The following is a 20,227-nucleotide window of genomic DNA, read 5'->3' as shown; positions in this document are numbered from 1 at the left end:
GTTCTGAATTAGTGCTACTGGCAAGGAAACTTGCATATCAGAAATTTGTGTGTGTTGTGGACAAAGTTATGTACAGTGCAGACCCAAATTTCTGATATGCTCTGCTAGCAAGTAAGGCTCCTTGCCAGGAGTGTGAGGTTGGAACATTGCCGCTACTGTGTACGTGGACTATAAAACTTTTACGCGTCACTCAAGTTTCTATTACACTCATAAGGAAAAATGCTTTCATAGAAACGAATGAGGAAAATTTGAGCCCAATTTTGCAATAACATCAAAGTGAGGCTAGGCCTGCCTGTGGTGTGAGTAAGCCTGTGCCAATTAGAAAGGCTGGCTTCACTGAATTTTGAGAGGCTAGCCCTTCCTTTTAATTTTAATACGGCCCCCGCACATGGCCAGTGGCATGATTGGCTGGGAGCTGGGAAATCCAAAGATGGCTGCTCTCAAAAAGCTGCTGCTCACGATTAGAGGAAGTACAGAGAAATGAGGAGGAATCTCCCTCTTTTGATGATGATGCCTTAGAATCAGATTTACACAGGGGTTCCATGAATGGACTATTATTTGTTATTGGTTCATGGAATGCAGGCTATTAATCATTAAATTCTATAGTACCTGGGAACAAATAAGGAAGAGGGGTGATAAATTAAGAGTACCAACCTTTACTAACATTATTTTACTATTGGAGCTCAGTTCACATGATACAAATCAAAACTGTGACCTACAGTACCCCCAGGAAGGGAACGTGCAAAGCATAGCAGCAACCTTTCCTTTTCTGCAATTTATTTTATTGTAGGAAAACGCCTCATCTTCCAATTCACACTATTCCAGATCAAAGGCACTTTACCCCCTCCAGACCCGTTCACAGACTGTACACTATCCAATTCATCACCCTTTCACGTGGACCCTTTCTCCCCTTCAGTCCTCCCAATTTATAGTTACACCCTTCTCTCTCCCCTGGCATTCTTTTCTCCTTCCAACTCAGTTCTACCTGGTGCTCTTCTTTCACCATTTCAATTTGCCACAGCCCCAGTTCATGCTTGCACTCTCTGCCCCCACCCCCTCAGTTCAAGGTGGCACTCAGTTAATATTGGCACTCTCCCTCCCCACTCTCCTTCCTTCCCTACCCCAAAGTGCCGATCCCAACTTATGACCCCTTCCCATTCCCATTCCCTTTAATGCCATCCATTTCCCTCTTCCTTCCATTGCTATCTAGTCCCCTCTCCCCTTCATTGCCATTCATTCCTTGCTTCCTCTATTCTAGTCCTATTTGAGCCTGGCTTTTAATAGACTGTACAAGGCCCCTCAATCTTCAATGCCACTGCTATCACTAATAGTCGAATTCCGGCCACTGCATAATGTTGGTGGGAATTACTGTCCTTTCAAGCACTGTCAGTGCTTTTGTTTGTCACAGCCTCATTTTCAGGGTATCTTAAACTAGTTATCAACTATTTTTGAAGCTGTTGGTCAACTTCTGCTAGTTTTCTAGGTTGATCTGACCAATTTTGTTAAGTCACTGGCCTCCCTCCAGGAGATGATTCACACTAACAACAAAGTCCAGGTTCTAAAAACGTCATTGGGGCGCGACTGGTCTCTGCTGTCGACGTTAATAGTGTGCGACGGGACGCAGTCTGTTTCCACGCTGGATTCAGGCATGGGTTTCACTGGCCGGGGAACCGGGACGCGGCCGGCCGCCTCTGACCGGGGCGAAACCATTCAAAACTTCGAGAGATGGAAAAAGAAATACCAGAAGAGGAAAGTCAAGATAAAGCTGCAGAAGAAGCAGCGGAAGCCCGAGTGGCAGGTTGAGAGGGAGGTGATCGCCAGGCTGGTGCAGCGCTATCCCGAGGTATGAGCGGTGCTCGGTTAAAAGCCGCGGGCGCAGGTTCTCGTAAAGTCTGGAGGGTGGGTTTAGTGATGGCCAAGTGCTGAGGTGGGGAGGGAAGGGGAGGATGTGCCGGTGACTGCAGCCGGACTGATATCCGACGTGTTCCCGTGTGGAGAGTACGATTCAGCTTTCGTACAAGTCTGGTGTCCATGGAAACAAGACTAGGCCGGGAGAACCTGTCGAAGCAACTGTGAGATAATAGGAATAATGTCATTAATATTAAGTGTAATAGTAGCTGCATTTTGAGGTATTCTGTGTGGTTACAGTGCAGAAGAGTTGAAACAATTAAGTATTTAATATAACATGGGGTTTAAAGGATCTGTTTATCAATATCATCTGACACTTGTTTTGGCTTGAAATGCTGTGTGTGTATGTATGTATATGTATATATATTAATGATAGTCGGGAAGTAATGTACCAATTGCATTTAACATGATAGCAAGGCATTGGTCAAGACAAAACTATTTGGCCCATCAAGTCTACTTCTGCAGATGTTGGACTGTTTTAATCTGAGAGAAAGTTCTGTGTAAATAAATTGTTTTTGCCAAAGGAAATGAAGTTAAGTGTAATTCCAGAACATTGATCCACCCTCACATCTCCACTTCAACCTGGGCCAGGTGCCTTCCACAGAAAAACATCTTTTGTTTCTAGTAAAGTAACATGCCCAGAGGAGCATTTGATCATTTTGGCATATGCTCATTTTTTTATCTCCAATCAAAGTTGTAGCTGGTTAACTACCCAGCTTTTTTGAGGAATTAATAGGCTCGGTCTTAACTTTGTCTAGCAGTCTGTCCATAGGAACAGGAGTAGGCCATTCAGGCCATTGAACTTGTTCCGCCCTTCAGTTAGATCATGGCTGATCTGTACTTCAACCCCATTTACTCAACATTGTTCTATATCATATGCTTGATACCCTTACCTAACAAAAATCTATTGATCTTAGTCTTGAAAGTTTCTATTGTCCCAGCATCCACAGCCTTTTGGGGAGAGAGTTCCAGATTTCTACTACCCTTTGTGTGAAGAAGTACATCATGATTTCATTCCTGAATAGCCTGACTCTAATTTCAAGATTATGACTCCCCTTGTTCTGGCTTTCCCCCACCAGAGGAAATAGTTTCTCTCTATCTACCCTATCAAATCTGTTTATCATTTTAAACACCTTGATTAGTTCACCCCACAATTTACTCACTTAATCTATGCCTCTTTGTAATTTCTAGCTCCCATCTGCACTACTTACTGTGCCTCCCAACTTAGTATTATCTGCAAACTTTGATATGCAACTCTATTTGTTCATCTAGTCATTGATAAATATGGTGCAAAGCCGTGGCCCCAGTACAGATCCTTGGAGAACACCACTTGTCACATCACGCCAATCAGAGTACATACCCTTTATCCCTACTCTCTGCCTCCTACCTCCCAACCAATTTCCAACCCATGCTGCAAGGTTGCCTCCAATTCCATGCTGTGGAGGTCCATATTGACAACATGCATAGACACTCCCTTATCCACCATGTTAGTGACCTCAAAAAATTCAATTAAATTAGTCAGACACGACTTACCCTTGACACATCCATTCTGACTCTCTCAAATCGGCTCAAATTTGTCCAAGTGCTCATTCACCCTGTCCCTAATGACATTCTAGTAATTTCCCTGCAACTGATGTTATACTGATAGGTCTGTAGTTACCTGGTTTCTCTCACCCACCCTTCTTAAATAATGGAGAGACATTTGCAATTTTCCAATCCAATGGTACAGTTCCTGAATCAAGAGAGTTTTGGAAGATTATTACTGATGCATCTGTAATTTCCTCACCTACTATTTTTAACACCATGGAGTGGAAACCATCAGATCCTGGAGATTTATCTATCTTAAGTCTTGTTTTTTTTAAAACTTGTATTAAATCCAATAAGTTATTCCCTTTGATGTATTTTTAGTTTTCCTTGCATCTTTTGCTGTTTTGTAATTCTACAGTGTTTCCACTGCCTGCTCCCCCTTACTATTATCCCTTCTTTCAAGTGCTGTAATAGTGTCTTTTATCAATATTGCTCCTCTTCCTTTCCCAATTTCCCTGTCCTTTCTAAAGACCTTGTAGCCTCTAATATATAGCTCTGTCATACCCAGCTTGTAGCCCGGTCTCTGTCAAGGTTACTACATCCTACCCTTTAAGCTGAATTTGAGCGGCTAATTCGCAAGTTTGATTCCTTATGCTACATGCATCCATCTACTGCCTTGGGGGAAGTGAGAAGTTTTTATTTCCCAAGAGGCTTATTAATTTTAATCCTTAATTTTTCACACAGTCCAAACCAAACAGTTTGCTTAAATCTAATTTACCTGTGTATGATGTTAGCATTTTAGAATCCTGGATCATGTTTCTCAATGTTTTCTTAGTTGGATGACGCTGATATGGCTTAAAATAATGTGCAAAACTATTGGCAGTCAAATACTTAGTAGAGACTGAAAAAAAAAATGCCAGCAATAATAAGCATAGATGCCAATGATTAGTCTCTACAGAGACTGAACACTAATACCAGTGATACAGATCAGATATGCTTAAAGTGAATCTAACTGTTGTGTACTACTTCAGGGTGCCTGCTTCATTATCTGACTCGGAATGTCGAGGCATAGCAACAGAATGGTTGCAGTTTTCCTCCCACTCTTGCATTTATGATCTCAGACACACTGATGTGGTAAAGTGCTGAGGAAAGGTCAGCTGCCTCTCCAGAAGGGGAGAGGAAGACTTCGGAGAGTTGTCACAGGGATGCTTATGGGCAGCCCGTAGCAGCTGGTTAAGCGTATCAGCAGATGCCTGGGGACAATTTGGCTGCAGTTCATGCTGTGTTTGAAAGTTCTTTTTGCATTTAAATCGTTTGAAAATGTACTGCTTTAGTAGTTGCACACCACTAAACAAGTTATTGTCGTGTGTTGGGAAAACTAGAGGAAGCTTTTCTTTAATTCCCCTTATTAGTTTTCATCAAACTGAGGGATGTTGCTAGGAATGGAACACTTTTCTACTTTTGGCACTCAGTGTCAGCGTTAAGTGTTTTTAGGTCAGATACAACGTGGCCAAATTCAGTGTGCCTCCCTTTGCACTTCCCCAATAATACGCCTTAATCCAATCCTTTACTACCACTATCCTTTTTTTTCTGTTCCCTGCACCAAATGCCTCTATGGCCTCTTTAATTGAGGTGGCCAATTTTTGTCTGCATAAGTCCCTGCACTCTGAAAGAAATTAATTATGTGAGGTACTTTGAGATATGGCTTGACATAGAGCTATATAGCTATTGTGTTTTTTTTAATTCAGTCTTGGGATGTGGGCGTTGCTGGCATTTATTGCCCATTGATGCCCTGAGAAGGTGGTGGTGTAGTGGTTTGATACAACTGAGTGGCTTGCTAGGCCACGCCAGAGGGCAGTTAAGAGTCAACCACATTGGTGTAGGACTGGAGTCACATATAGGATGCCGGGTTTCCTTTCCCAAAGGATATCAATGAACCAGTTGGGTTTTTACGACAATCAGACAGCTTCGTTGTTTACCGATACCAGCTTTTTTGTGGATTTGAACTCGCTTTATCTGGATTATTAGTCCACGCCTCTGGATTACTAGTCCAGTATCATAACCACTACTCTACCGTGCCCCCTATATTGTATTATATAATACAAGAGGTGTGCTTTAGACTTGCACTGATAAGGAGCTGAATTGTGACTGCTCAGTCTCCTTTCATAAAGGATCCTTGGAGTTTGGGGGCGGGGAGATTTAAATCTCACCAAAATGGGCGAAATTTAAAATCGGTAGTTTAGAAAAGAAGGAAAGACTTGCATTTATATAGTGCCTTTCATGACCTCCCAAAGTGCTTTGCAGCCAATGAAATACTTTTGAGGTATAGTCATTGTTTTAATGTAGGAAATGTGGCAGCCAATTTGTGCACAGCAAGCTCCCACAAACAGCAATGTGATAATGATCAGATTTTTTAGTGATGTTGGTTGGGAGATAAATATTGACCGGGGCACCGGGGAAAACTCCCCTGCTCTTAGAATCATAGAAATTTACGGCCCATTGCATCTATGCCGGCCGAAAAAGAGCTATCCAGCCAAATTCCACTTTCCAGCACTTGGCCCGTAGCCTTGTAGGTTATGGCACTTCAAGTGCACATCCAAGCACCTTTTAAATGCGATGAGGGTTTCTGCCTCTACTACCCTTTCAGGCAGTGAGTTCCAGACCCCTACCACCCTCTGGGTGAAAACATTTCTCCTCTGCTCCCCTCTATTCCTTTTACCATTTACTTTAAATCTATGCCTTCTAGTTATTTCCCTTAGCAGAGAGGCCAATAGGTCCTTCCTATCCACTCTATCTAGGCCCCTCAATAATTTTATACGCCTCAATTAAATCTCCCCTCAGCTTCCTTTGTTCCGAACAACCCCGGCCTATCCAATCTTTCTTCATAGCTAAAATTCTCCAGTCCTGGCAACATCCTCATAAATCTCCCTCTGTACCCTTTTTAGTGCAATCACATTTTTCCTGTAATGTGGTGACCAGAACTGTACGCAGTACTCAAGCTGTGGTCTAACTAGTGTATTATACAGTTCTAGCATAACCTCCCTGCTCTTATATTCTTTGCCTCGGCTAATAAAGGAAAGTATTCCATATTCCTTCTTAACCACCTTATCTACCTGTCTTGCTACTTTCAAGGATCTGTGGACATGCACTCCAAGGTCCCTCACTTCCTCTACACCTCTCAGTATCCTCCCATTTATTGTGTATTCTCTTGCCTTGTTTGCCCTCCCCAAATGCATTATCTCACACTTCTCCGGATTGAATTCCATTTGCTACTTTTCTGCCAACCTGACCAGTCCATTGATATCTTCCTGCAGTCTACAGCTTTCCTCCTCACTATCAACCACACGGCCAATTTTTGGAGCATCTGCAAACTTCTTAATCATGCCCCCTACATTTAAGTCTAAATTATTGATATATACCACATAAAGCAAGGGACCTAGTACAGAGCCCTGCAGAACCCCACTGGAAACAGCCTTCCAGTCAGAAAAACACCCATCGACCATTACCCTTTGCTTCCTGCCACTGAACCAATTTTGGATCCAACTTGCCACTTTCCCTTGGATCCCACTGGCTTTTACTTTTCTGACCAGTCTGCCATGTGGGACCTTGTCAAAAGCCTTGCTAAAATTCACATAGTCTACATCAAACGCGCTACCCTCATCGACCCTCCTTGTTATTTCCCCAAAAAATTCAAACAAGTTAGCCAGACACAGTCTTCCCTTAACAAATCCATGCTGACTGTACTTGATTAACCTGTGACTTTCTAACTGACTATTAATACTGTCCCTCAGAATTGTTTCCAATAATTTGCCCACCGCCGAGGTTAGGCTGATTGGCCTATAATTACTTGGTCTATCCCTTTCTCCCTTTTTAAACAACGGTATAAGATTAGTGGTCCTCCAATCCTCCGACACCACGCCTGTAGCCAGGGAGGATAGGAAAATGATGGTCAGAGCCTGTGCTGTTTCCTCCCTTGCTTCTCTTATCAGCCTGGGATACATTTCATCTGGGCGTGGCAATTTATCTACTTTAAGATGCTAATCCCCTTAATAATTTCTCCCTCACTGTTTGTCCCATCCAATATTTCACACTCCTCCTCCTCCTTAATTACAATGCCTGCATCGTCCCCCTCTTTTGTGAAGACAGACGCAAAGTATCCATTAAGATCCATACCCACATCTTCCACCTCCACACACATAGGTTACCGTTTTGGTCTCTAATTGGCACTACTTTTCCTTGGTTATCCGCTTGCTCTTTATGTATTTATAAAACATCTTTGGGCTTTCCTTGATTTTACTTGCCAGTATTCTTTCATGCCCTCTCTTTGCTTTCCTAATTTCCTTTTTAATTTCACCCTGCGCTTTTCTATATTCCTCTAGGCTTTCTGCAGTACTGAGCTCTTGGTATCTGACATAAGCTTCCTTTTTTGCCTTATCCTACCTTGTATGCTCCTTGACATCCAGGGGGCTTGAGATTTGGCATCTCCACCCTTTCTCTTTGTGGGACCATATTTGCTCTGAACCCTCACTATCTCCCCCTTGAATGCCTCCCACAGCTCTGACACTGATTTACCTTCAAGTAGCTATTTCCAGTCCATTTTTGCTAAATCACTTCTCAGCTTAGTAAAATTTACTTTCTCCCAATTTAGAAATTTTACTCCTGGTCTATCTTTGTCCCTTTCTATAATGCTGCTAAATCTAACTGAATTATGATCACTATCACCAAAATGCTCTCCCACTGATATTCCTTCCACCTGCCCAGCTTCATTCCCTAAAACTAAGTCCCCCTCTCTTGTTGGGCTTGCTACGTACTGGCTAAAAAAGTTCTCCTGAATGCATTTTAAGAATTCTGCGTCCTCTATACCTTTTGCACTGATACTATCCCAGTTAATATTAGGATAATTGAAATCTCCTACTATTACAGCCCTATTTTTGCACTTCTCAGAAATTTGCCTACATATTTGCTCTTCTATCTCTGACTGTTTGGGGGTCCATAGTACACTCCGAGCAGTGTGATTGCCTCTTTTTTGTTCTTTAGCTCAACCCATATGGCCTCTTTGATGATCCTTTTAACATATCATTCCTCCTCACAGCTGTAATTGCTTCTTTACCCAATATTGCCACCCCCTTTTTTTATCCCCCTCTTTATCTCGTCTGAAAACCCTGTAACCAGGAATGTTGAGCTGCCATTTCTGCCCCTCTTTAAGCCATGTTTCAGTAATAGCTAAGATATCATACTCCCACATGTCCATTTGTGCCCTCAGCTCATCATCTTTGTTATAGTGCTCGGGATCTTTTACGTCCACCACAGAAGGCAGATAGGGCCTCTGCTTAACGTCTCATCCGAAAGATGGCAACACCAAAAGTGCAGCACTCCCTCATTACTGGACTGGATTGTCAACCTAGACTTTTTTGCTCAAGTCTGTGGAGTGGGACTTGAACCCATAACCTTCTGACTCTGAGCCATGACTGACACCTTAGGGGAAAGGATAGTGTGCATCCCAATCCTATCAATTATGTGCCATTTTGAAATCTACTATGCCAGTTCAGGGCTACACTAATTTCTTTGGCCATTTTTCCCTCAACCATGATCAGGAGGCGGAAGATCTCATTCAGCAACCATTCACGATCAATCACACCGCTGGGACAGAATTTGTTTTCGTCCAGGTCTACAGCAGGGAAGTTGAAGCTTTTGGGTAAAAATTGGACCTTGTTGCACCCATTTTACAAATGTGAAATGGGCGCAATGAGGCCCAATTTCAGGGACCCACGTCCTGCCACCTCAAAGACATCTGAAAAACGTCCAACCCCAAAATTGGGTTGGACCATTTTTCAGGCGTCTGGGGCAGCTACCTAAAACAGGCGTTAGGCCCCAGGCATATACTAGAGGCTGAACGCCTGTTTTATGACCCCTCGGGCTATTTGGGCTGCCATGAGTGGAGCAGGGATTAGGCCTACTCTGCTCAGATTTTCAAGGTGTGGATGTGGCCTTGCCAGGGGCCGCCATTGAAAAGAAAACTACATTTTTAAGACCAGGAGCAGCAGGAGTGCCCTTTCTGACTCCATGTCACTTCTGACAGTTGCTGCTGGCTGTGCTTGGCACTCTCCCCTCCAACCGCAGTCCTCTGCTTCCAAAAATGGTGCAACTGAAATGGCTAAACTTGTTTTGTAGGCAGGAAGAAAATATTTGCTAAAGGAGGTGAGAGAGGACAGTTTGTACCACTTTGTATGGCAATATGCATCTCTTTGTCAGAAGGAAAATAAATTATTTCAGAAGGGAATTAATCTCTTTTGGTTTCACTGATGCAAATATGAATTCTGCTTTGTGCCGAATGTGATGTAATAAAAGAGAGTCCCAGCAACGGAGATATTAGATGGTCTGCACTGTTATTTTTCATAAATCAAATGCTTCATGACATTTAGAGAAAATGATTTGTATTCATGAATTATTCACACCATGAATTATACATTTGTGTATGTAGAGTAAGTAAGGAGGAGATTATCTTTTTTTTCAACTGATACGTTAAATGAATGCCTAGTGTACTGTTAAATTTTATTCACTTGGGAATTCAATTTGAAATTTTTCCAATTTCACATACATATTCAGAGAATCTCTATCTCTGGGTGCTGGGTTCTGGTCTGATTAGGCTTCAAGGACCTTAACTGAGCTTCATTGATTCGATTTACAACTCTTCGAGCCAGATGCTTATGAGTGAATCTTGCTCTTGGCGGTTGCTGACCTTCTTTCTGACATGGGTTGCCATGGAGGTGGACTTGTTTTTGCTGTAATGGGAGATTTCTACAGTTTTGTTGCAGGATAGGGATCAGAACTCAGACACCTTGAGTACCTGTTCTAACAGTGGGGAAAGAGGTTACTTTATGAATTTCCTCTGTTTGCACACATTCCCAGAGCTTTGAACGCACAATAGGTAACCCTATTCATAATTCTGTACTGGCTAAAGAAACCCTTGTTCTCCGAAACTAGGTACTCATTTTCACATTGGCTGGCTCAATTAGAGAGCCAGATCTGTCATTCTCTCCATTGTCTCTGACTGGCCTGCTATTGAACAGCAAAAATTCCTACGTTCCGGGGCTTTTTTTTTAAAAAAAAGGATTATGAGGGAGGGAGCATGTTAAGTTAAAACATGCTCCACACACATTTTATTTGGTGAATTTTGGAGTCTATATACTGGTCATTTCATGTGGTAAGTCAGAATATAGTCATTTTTACCTGCTTCTGATATCTGTTTTGCTGTTTTCCCTGCTTAAGTCTCTCTTTCTCTTCTCTGCTTCACCCTATTTAACTCTTGCTTCGCTGTTTTTTTTCCTTCATATAGGCATTGGTGTGATGGGGAAAGGTGCCACCAACGACTTTACTTGGGGTGGGCGTTGTGAGGGAAACGTGTCCTGTCGTGCCCCCCCACCCCTGCCAATTGCTCCTGCTTCCCCTCCTCTTTCATTGCCATCACATCCTCTTCAACTTCACTACCTGTCCTTCTTTCCACTGCCCCCTTACTCCCATCATTAATCCCTACCACCTCCTTTTTGAACAATCCACTCAGCCCCTAAATTCCTCCCTCCCCCTTCTCTACTGTCGCTCACCTCCCCCGTAAGTCTACATCCACCGCCACCCCCCCCCCCCTCCCCCCTGACTCTCACTCACTTTCCCCTCCAAGGCTGGTTGCTGAGGCCAGAGGTCCCCTCACCTTGAACTAGATTCTCTCTTTCACTTCCACTCTCCCTTTCTATGTTTCCCACACATACTCCCTTTCAAGCCTGTTAACCTGGGGGATGACAAACTTTTAAAAAACTCTTTATGTATTGATATATTTTTAAATGCTCATGTATTGATTTAAAAGGACATCTACCAGAATAGAACAAGACCGAATTGTTTCATATTTTTCTGAGACACTGGCACCAGCACTGGGAGAGGAAGGAACTGTAACGCTCGGATGGGCTCTACCTGAACTGGGCTGGGACCAGGGTCCCAGCAGAAAGGATAATTAGAGCAGTCACAAGGACTTTAAACTAGTAAATGGGGGAGAGGGCTCAAGTGGAAAACGTAGTATAAATAATAATTCTAAAACAAATTGAATGAATTGCATGCCCAAATTCAACTTAGAGGGTACGACATGGTAGCCATTTCTGAGACAGCTACAACACTGGCATCTACCCGACAATGTGGAAAATTGCCCAGGTATGTCCTGTCCACAAAAAGCAGGACAAATCCAATCCGGTCAATTACCGCCCCGTCAGTCTACTCTCAATCATCAGCAAAGTGATGGAAAGTGTCGTTGACAGTGCTATCAAGCGGCACTGACCAATAACCTGCTCACCGATGCTCAGTTTGGGTTCTGCCAGGACCACTTGGCTCCAGACCTCATTACAGCCTTGGTCCAAACATGGACAAAAGAGCTGAATTCCAGAGTTGAGGTGAGAGTGACTGCCCTTGACATCAAGGCAGCATTTGACCGAGTGTGGCACCAAGGAGCCCTTGTAAAATTGAAGTCAATGGGAATCAGGGGGAAAACTCTCCAGTGGCTGGAGTCACACCGAGCACAAAGGAAGATGGTAATGGTTGTTGGTGGCCAATCATCTCAGCCCCAGGACATTGCTGCAGGAGTTCCTCAGGGCAGTGTCCTAGGCCCAACCATCTTCAGCTGCTTCATCAATGACCTTCCCTCCATCAATGAGGTCAGAAGTGGAGATGTTCGCTGATGATCGCACAGCGTTCAGTTCCATTCGTAACGCTTCAGATAACAAAGCAGTCTGTGCCCACATGCAGCAAGACCTGGACAACATCCAGGCTTGGGCTGATAAGTGGCAAATAACATTGGTGCCAGACAAGTGCCAGGCAATGACTATCTCCAACAATGATGTGGAGATGCCGGTGATGGGACTGGGGTGGACAAATGTAAGGAATCTTACAACACCAGGTCATAGTCCAACTGTTGGACTATAACCTGATGTTGTAAGATTCCTTACATATCTCCAACAAGAGAGTCTAACCACCTCCCCTTGACATTCAACGTCATTACTATCGCCGAATCCCCCACCATCAACATCCTGGGGGTCACCATTGACCAGAAACTTAACTGGACCAGCCATATAAATACTGTGGCTACAAGAGCAGGTCAGAGGCTGGGTATTCTGCAGCGAGTGACTCACCTCCTGACTCCCCAAAGCCTTTCCACCATCTACAAGGCATAAATCAGGAGTGTGATGGAATACTCTCCACTTGCCTGGATGAGTGCAGCTCCAACAACACTCAAGAAGCTCGACATCATCCAGGTCAAAGCAACCCATTTGGTTGGCACCCCATCCATCACCCTAAACATTCACTCCCTTCACCACCGGCGCACAATGGCTGCAGTGTGTACCATCCACAGGATGCACTGCAGCAACTTGCCAAGGCTTCTTCGACAGCACCTCCCAAACCCGTGACCTCTACCACCTAGAAGGACAAGGACAGCAGGCATGTGGGAACAACACCACCTGCACGTTCCCCTCCAAGTCACACACCATCCCGACTTGGAAATATATTGCCGTTCCTTCATCGTCGCTGGGTTAAAATCCTGGAACTCCCTTCCAAACAGCACTGGGAGAACCTTCACCACACGGACTGCAGCGGATCAAGAAGGCGGCTCACCACCACCTTCTTGAGGTCAATTAGCGATGGGCAATAAATGCTGGCCTCACACATCCCATGAACGAGAAAAAAACAGAAAACATGGCTGCAAGACGGTCAGGACTGGGAGCTGAATGTGCCAGGTTATAAGGTCTACAGGAAGGATGGGGAACTGGTGGAGGGGGTGGAATAGCCTTAGTGATTAAGGATGAAATTATTTCCATGATAAGAGAGAATATGATGAGAGGTAAGCAGGCAGTGGAGACTTGATGGGTAGAATTAAAAGTTGGAAAATTATTTAAGACTGTAGTGGGAGTTGTGTATAGACTACCTGGTAGCAGCTGTGGACTGGCAAAGTGTATAAATGCAGAAATAAGACAAGCATGTAGCAAAGGTAAAGTGGTTTTAATGGGGGATTTTAACTTTCCTGTAGATTGGGATAAGCAGACGAGCTCATGTCAGAAAGGTAGCGAATTTCTTGTGTGTTCAGGACAGCTTTCTGCAACAATATGTCCTAGAACCAACAGGGGGCAGACAATATTAGATTTAATAATGAGTAATGAGCCAGATTTAGTTAACAGTCTAATGGTGTGTGAACATTTATCTAATAGCGATCATAATATGATAAGAGTTCAACGTGTTTGAAAGGGAGAAACCAGTATTAGCTTCTAAGATTCTACACTTAGGAAAAGCTGACTTCAACAGGATGAGACAGAGGCTGTCCACAGTAGACTGGGCAAATCTGTTAATGGGTAAAACGACAGAAGATCAGTGGGAAGTGTTCAAAAAAGAATTTAACATGATACAGAACCGGTTTATACCCCTAAGGGCGAGACCTCTACTTGCTTAAACAAAAAACAGCCATGGATGACAAAAGAGGTAAGGAACGACATAAAACTAAAAGAAAAAGCATACTAAAATGCAAAAAATAGCACAGACCCTAGCAACTGGGAGAGATACAAAGAACAGCAGATTGGGTGACAAAGCAGATTGTAAGAGCTACAAAAAGGGAGTATGAAAAGAAACTTGCAAGGGATATCAAAATCAACACAATTTTTTACAATTATATTAGGAAAAAGAGGGTGGTCAGGAGCAATGTGGGCCCCTTAAAAACTGATAATGGTGATATTGTAAATGAAAATAAGGAAATGGCGGACATGTTAAATAATTACTTTGTGTCAGTATTTACAGTAGAGGAAGAGGATATCATGCCGGATACCCCAAGGAAACTAATTTTGAATCAGGGACGGGGACTCATCATTATCAATGTAAGCAAATTAACAGTAATGAAGAAAATAATGGCATTAAAGAGTGACAAATCCCCAGTACCAGATGGATTCCATCCCAGGGTTTTGAAGGAAGTAGGTGAGAACATTGCAGATGCCCTAACTATAATCTTCCAAGGTTATCTCGATTCAGGAACCGTTCCTTTATATTGGAAAATTGCACATGTTACTCCACTATTTAAGAAAGATGATTGTAAACAATTTTACAACACCAAGTTATAGTCCAGCAATTTTATTTTAAATTCACAAGCTTTCGGAGGCTACCTCCTTCCTCAGGTGAACGATGTGGAAATGAAATCCTCGAAATGAAATCGCATTTATAATTCACAGAACAATGCTTGGTGATTACAGACAGTTTTTTCAACTGCCCGTTGCCATGGCAATCAGTGTGCAGACAGACAGGTGTTACCTGCAAGTTCTCAGAATATACAAATCACCAAAAAAAACAACAAACAAAAAAAAACAGAGATAGAGAGGTAGAAACATAGAAAAGACAGCAACTGACCCGTTATATTAAAAACAGATAACATTTGTTCGCTGGTGGGGTAACGTGTAGCGTGACATGAACCCAAGATCCCGGTTGAGGCCGTCCTCATGGGTGCGGAACTTGGCTATCAATTTCTGCTCGACGATTTTGCGTTGTCGTGTGTCTCGAAGGCCGCCTTGGAGTACGCTTACCCGAAGGTCGGTGGATGAATGTCCATGACTGCTGAAGTGTTCCCCGACTGGGAGGGAACCCTCCTGTTTGGCGATTGTTGCGCGGTGTCCGTTCATCCGTTGTCGCAGCGTCTGCATGGTCTCGCCAATGTACCATGCTCTGGGGCATCCTTTCCTGCAACGTATGAGGTAGACAACGTTGGCCGAGTCACAGGAGTATGAACCATGCACCTGGTGGGTGGTGTCCTCTCGTGTGATGGTGGTATCTGTGTCGATGATCTGGCATGTCTTGCAGAGGTTACCGTGGCAGGGTTGTGGACGCTGTTCTCTTGAAAGCTAGGTAATTTGCTGCGAACGATGGTCTGTTTGAGGTTGGGTGGCTGTTTAAAGGCGAGTAGTGGAGGTGTGGGGATAGCCATAGCGAGGTGTTCGTCGTCATTGATGACGTGTTGAAGGCTGCGGAGAACATGGCGTAGTTTCTCCGCTCCGGGGAAGTACTGGACGACAAAGGGTACTCTGTTGGTTGCGTCCCGTGTTAGTCTCCTGAGGAGGTCTATGCGATTTTTTGCTGTGGCCCGTCGGAACTGTCGATCGATGAGTCGAGCGTCATATCCCGTTCTTACTAGGGTGTCTTTCAGCGTCTGTAGGTGTCCATCGCGTTCCTCCTCGTCTGAGCAGACCCTGTGTATTCGCAGGGCCTGTCCATAGGGGATGGCCTCTTTGACGTGGTTAGGGTGGAAGCTGGAAAAGGTGAGGGAGAGAAACCAGGGAATTATAGACCAGTTAGCCTAACATCTGTTGTGGGGAAATTACTAGAGTCTATAATTAAGGATAGAGTGACTGAACACCTTGAAAATTTTCAGCTGATCAGAGAGAACCAGCAAGGATTTTTAAAAGGTAGGTCATGCCTGACGAACCTGATCGAATTTTTTGAAGAGTTGAAGAAAGTAGTGGACAGGGCAATGTCTATGGATGTTGTTTATATGGACTTCCAGAAGGCATTCGATAAAGTGTCTCATAAGAGACTGTTAGCTAAAACTGAAGTTTATGGATTTGAGGGCACGTTATTGACCTGGTTAGGAAATTGGCTGAGCGACAGGAGACAGAGAGTAGGGATAATGGGCAGATTCTCAAATTGGCAGGCTGTGACTAGTGGTGTCCCATGGGGATCTGTGTTGGGGCCTCAACTATTCACTATTTATTAATGACTTAGATGACTGGATAGAGAGTCACATATCCAAGTTGCCGATGACACAAAGGGGCGAGATTACACAAACTAAGTTTGTATTCCCTGGAATTTAGAAGATTAAGGGGTGATTTGATCGAAGTTTTCAAGATGTCAAGGGGAACTGATGGGGTAGATAGAGAGAAACTATTTCCGCTGGTCAGGGAGTCTAGGTCAAGGGGGCATAGCCTAAAAATTAGAGTCAGGACTTTGAGGAATGAAGTTAGGAAACGCTTCTACATGCAAAGTGGGTAGAAGTTTGGAACTCTCTTCTGCAAACGGCAGTTGATGCTAGCTCAATTGTTAATTTTAAATATGAGATGGATAGATTTTTGTTAAGCAAAGGTATTAAGGGATATGGCGCTAAGGTGGGTATATGGAATTAGGATACAGATCAGCCATGATCTCGTTGAATGGCAGAACAGGCTCGAAGGGCTAAATGGCCTACACCTGTTCCTATTGTTCCTATTTGTCACAGTCGTGTTTTGCGATGCCTTCATTGACAGCTCTCAGGCCCCATAAAAACGTTGCAGTTGGAACATGGAGTTCACTTTGTTTATATTGTTGGATGTCTGGTTCAACCCGTATCTCATTGGGTAAGAGGACAGATCTGTCCTTGGACCTCATTCTGCATTTCTCCATAAAGGTAATTTCTAAATACAATCTCTGGTGATAGATGATTGTTCTGTCTTTATCCACCTCTTTGTACCTCAGAGATGGATTGGATTTCTGTGTGGATGTGAATTATTGTTGAGTTGTCTTTATTGGCAAGATTTGGCTTATTTGTAAAGCCCAACTGTATCTTGAGAATTGTGAGTGTTGTCAAGTAAATTGTTAGTGAGTTGTATTCTACAATCTTAATTTGGCAGAGAAAGCCTTCAGGAAATATTAAAAGCCGTTCAGCCTGCTTGTTGGCAATGTTTTGGACTAAAAACTGCAAGACACTTGGTAGAGATTTTGTATTCTACTGAATGCTTCCTTGTAATTTTTGATATGGTTACCATAATTTCAGTCTGCAGTTTATCGGTAAGAATTTAGAAAATGCTAAGTAGTTCTATAGACTTTGTTCTTGCAATAAATTAACATTATCTGGTCATTATCTCATTGCTGTTTGTGGGACTTTGCTGTGTGCAAACTGGCTGCCACATTTCCCTACATTACAACAGTGACTACACTTCAAAAGTAGTTCATTGGCTGTAAAGCGCTTTGGGACTTCCTGAAGTTCTTCCTTTTCTTTCTTTGCATTTGGAATCTTATCCTGTATAGGTGATATTTATGCAATTCTGAATTGGTGCTGATTTTGAAATTTGTTTTAAAAACTTAGTGTAAAAAATTTCAGTTAGAAGTGGTTGCAAAGATTAAAATAGGCAAAATGTCGAAGTGCCTAGTGTGACACAAAACCAGCTAAGGCCAAAAATTGCATGTGAATTTTAAAGTGTGACCATTGTCTGGATGAGATTTGAAATTTAGTTATGAATTAAATCAGAACGAGTGGCCTGTCTGTGGTGAACAGACATTCCATTGAAAAGCAGCATTAGGCCATCAAATACTGAGCAGCCATTTTTTATTGACCCTAATAAGTATTTTCTCTGTATTTTTAAATAAGAAATGTTAAATGGTCATGGTTCCAGATCTTTGCTGTTCTACCGAGATGGAAGAATGAGTTTCACATAGTTCTATTTGCAAAACAGTTACGTGTTTGACAAAGTATTATTGCTCTGTCAAGGATTTTAGCATTTCTATGCTTCAAATTGATCTCAAAATTAGATCATGTTCATGCACCTGCTGTTGCACAGTTTGGTAAAATTAATTTGCATGTGGAGAATGAACAAGTGAGGTAGAATCATAGCACAGAAGGAGGCCATTCGGCCCGTTGTGCCTGTGTCGGTTCTTTGAAAGAGCTATCCAATTTAGTCCCATGATAATTTAGTTCTAATTTCTTAGGTATATCTTGCATACAAATCTTCTTTCTGCTGTATTCCACTTTTTCCTGACTTATTGTGTAGGACTTGCATGTGTATTTTTTCTTTGGTCTCTGCTGATTCTGTGAAAGTGTGTGTGACTTTAAAGGTATTTAGAAGGCGGTGTCCCATGATTTTATCCCATCTGGATGACTATTTATTGTGAGGTGTGAATTAAATTCAACAAGTGAGGACTGGACCAAATGTAGGTAATTATAATTTACAGAAAGAGTGGTGAAGGGATTAACTTTTGTGAAGTGTGTAAATCTATTGAATTAACACTTTTTTTGACTTTCAGATAAATGCCAAGGAGGTGGTGAAATTTTCAGATTTTCCATTGTCTAAAAAAACTATAAAAGGTTAGTGGTGTTCTACCTTTCTCAATGCTTTGTTTTTTTATAATTTAAAAAGCACTTACTGTATCCATTTGGTCTATTTGCCATAGAAGGGTCAGGTGGGAATATCTGGGCTGTACTCTTTTCTCTATGGTGTTTATCCATTCGTAATTGACAGGTGGGTTTTGTTGAAGCAGGGCGAAGGTGTCTTTACTTTCTCCCTCTTGAGATTAGTATTCTGCCATAACTCAGTACTGCTTCTGATGCCAACATCAAAATATCATGGATTGTTAGTACTCTCACCTGTCCCTTGTTTCCCCTCCATCTCTTTTTAATGAATGTTGCTCACCTAGTTCACTTCGCTTGTCTGCATTATTAGTGCAAGAAAACCATCAATGGAAAGTTTAATGAACCAATCTATTACCTTGGCATACCTGGTAATATGTTTACAAGGATGATACTTGAACTCCAAGAAGGGGAGGATTGGGAACTTGATCTTCCTGGCTACAATGTATTCAGGAAAGAAAGGAGGGGAAAGTGGTAGTATTGATCAATAAAACTATTATAGCACTGGAAAAGGATGATTTAGTTGAGGGGTCAAAGACACAATCTATTTGGTTAGAATCAGGATTGGTTAGAAAGGGAATCGAAAAGTCTTGTATAGGCATATGAATAGTAAACTGGTAGTAAGAGGAGGGGTGGGCCGATTAGGGACCAAAAAGGAGATCTACACATGGAGGCAGAGGGCATGGCTGAGGTATTAAATGAGTACTTTGCATTTGTCTTTGCCAAGGAAGAAGATGCTGCCAAAGTCACGGCAAAAGAGAAAATGGTCGAGACACTGGATGGGCTAAAAATTGATAGAGGGGGTACTAGAAAGGTTGGCTGTACTTAAAGTAGATAAGTCACCCGGTCCGGATGAGATGCATCCTAGATTGCTGAGGGAAGTAAGGGTAGAAATTGCAGAGGTGCTGGCCATAATCTTCCAACCCTCCTTAGATATGGGGGTGGTGCCAGAGGACTGGAGAACTGCAAATGTTATACCCTTGTTCAAAAAAGGGTGTGAGGATAAGCCTGGCAACCACAGGCCAGTCAGTTTAACCTGGGTGGTGGGGAAGCTTTTAGAAACGATAATCTGGGACAAAATTAATAGACACTTGGATAAGTGTGGATTAATAAAGAAAAGCCAGGACGGATTTGTTAAAGGCAAATAGTGTTTAACTAACTCAATCGAGTTTTTTGATGAGGTAACAGAGAGGGTTGATGAGGGCGACGTGGTTGATGTGTATATGGACTTTCAAAAGGTGTTTGATGAAGTGCCACATAATAGGCTTGTCAGCAAAATTGAAGCCCATGGAATAAAAGGGGCAATGGCAGCATGGATAGGAAATTGGCTAAGTGACAGGAAACAGAGTAGTGGTGAACAGTAAGGTATATAGTGGTGTTCCCCAGGGGTCTGTACTAGGACTGCTGCTTTTTTTGATATATTAATAACTTGGACTTGGGGGTATAGAGCACCAAAGTCCAAGTTCAAAATTTGCAGATGACACAAAACTTGAAAGTGCAGTGAACAGTGAGGAGTATAGTAATAGACTTCAAGAGGACATAGACCGGCTAGTGGGATGGGCGGACACGTGGCAGGTGAAATTTAATGCAGAAAGTATGAAGTGATGCATTTTGGCAGGAAGAATGAGGAGAGGC

At 42.8% G+C, this 20,227-nt stretch overlaps 1 protein-coding gene across 1 annotated transcript in view; it reads left to right on the top strand.

Annotated features, from left to right (window-relative positions):
- The first annotated feature begins 1,603 nt into the window (after positions 1 to 1,603).
- ddx10 (DEAD (Asp-Glu-Ala-Asp) box polypeptide 10) overlaps positions 1,604 to 20,227 on the top strand; it is a 306,011-nt gene continuing 287,387 nt past the window's right edge. Inside the window, exons 1-2 of the mRNA XM_067986115.1 lie at positions 1,604 to 1,843; positions 18,490 to 18,550. Of these exons, the coding sequence (XP_067842216.1) occupies positions 1,649 to 1,843; positions 18,490 to 18,550 (256 nt within the window). The 5' untranslated portion in view covers positions 1,604 to 1,648. The remainder of the gene's footprint in view (positions 1,844 to 18,489; positions 18,551 to 20,227) is intronic.

This window comes from Heptranchias perlo, chromosome 6 (assembly GCF_035084215.1).
Source record: "Heptranchias perlo isolate sHepPer1 chromosome 6, sHepPer1.hap1, whole genome shotgun sequence".
Classification (NCBI taxonomy): Eukaryota; Metazoa; Chordata; class Chondrichthyes; order Hexanchiformes; family Hexanchidae; genus Heptranchias; species Heptranchias perlo.
Note: the sequence above shows the minus strand (reverse complement) of the source record. Positions and strands in the feature narration are given on the sequence as shown.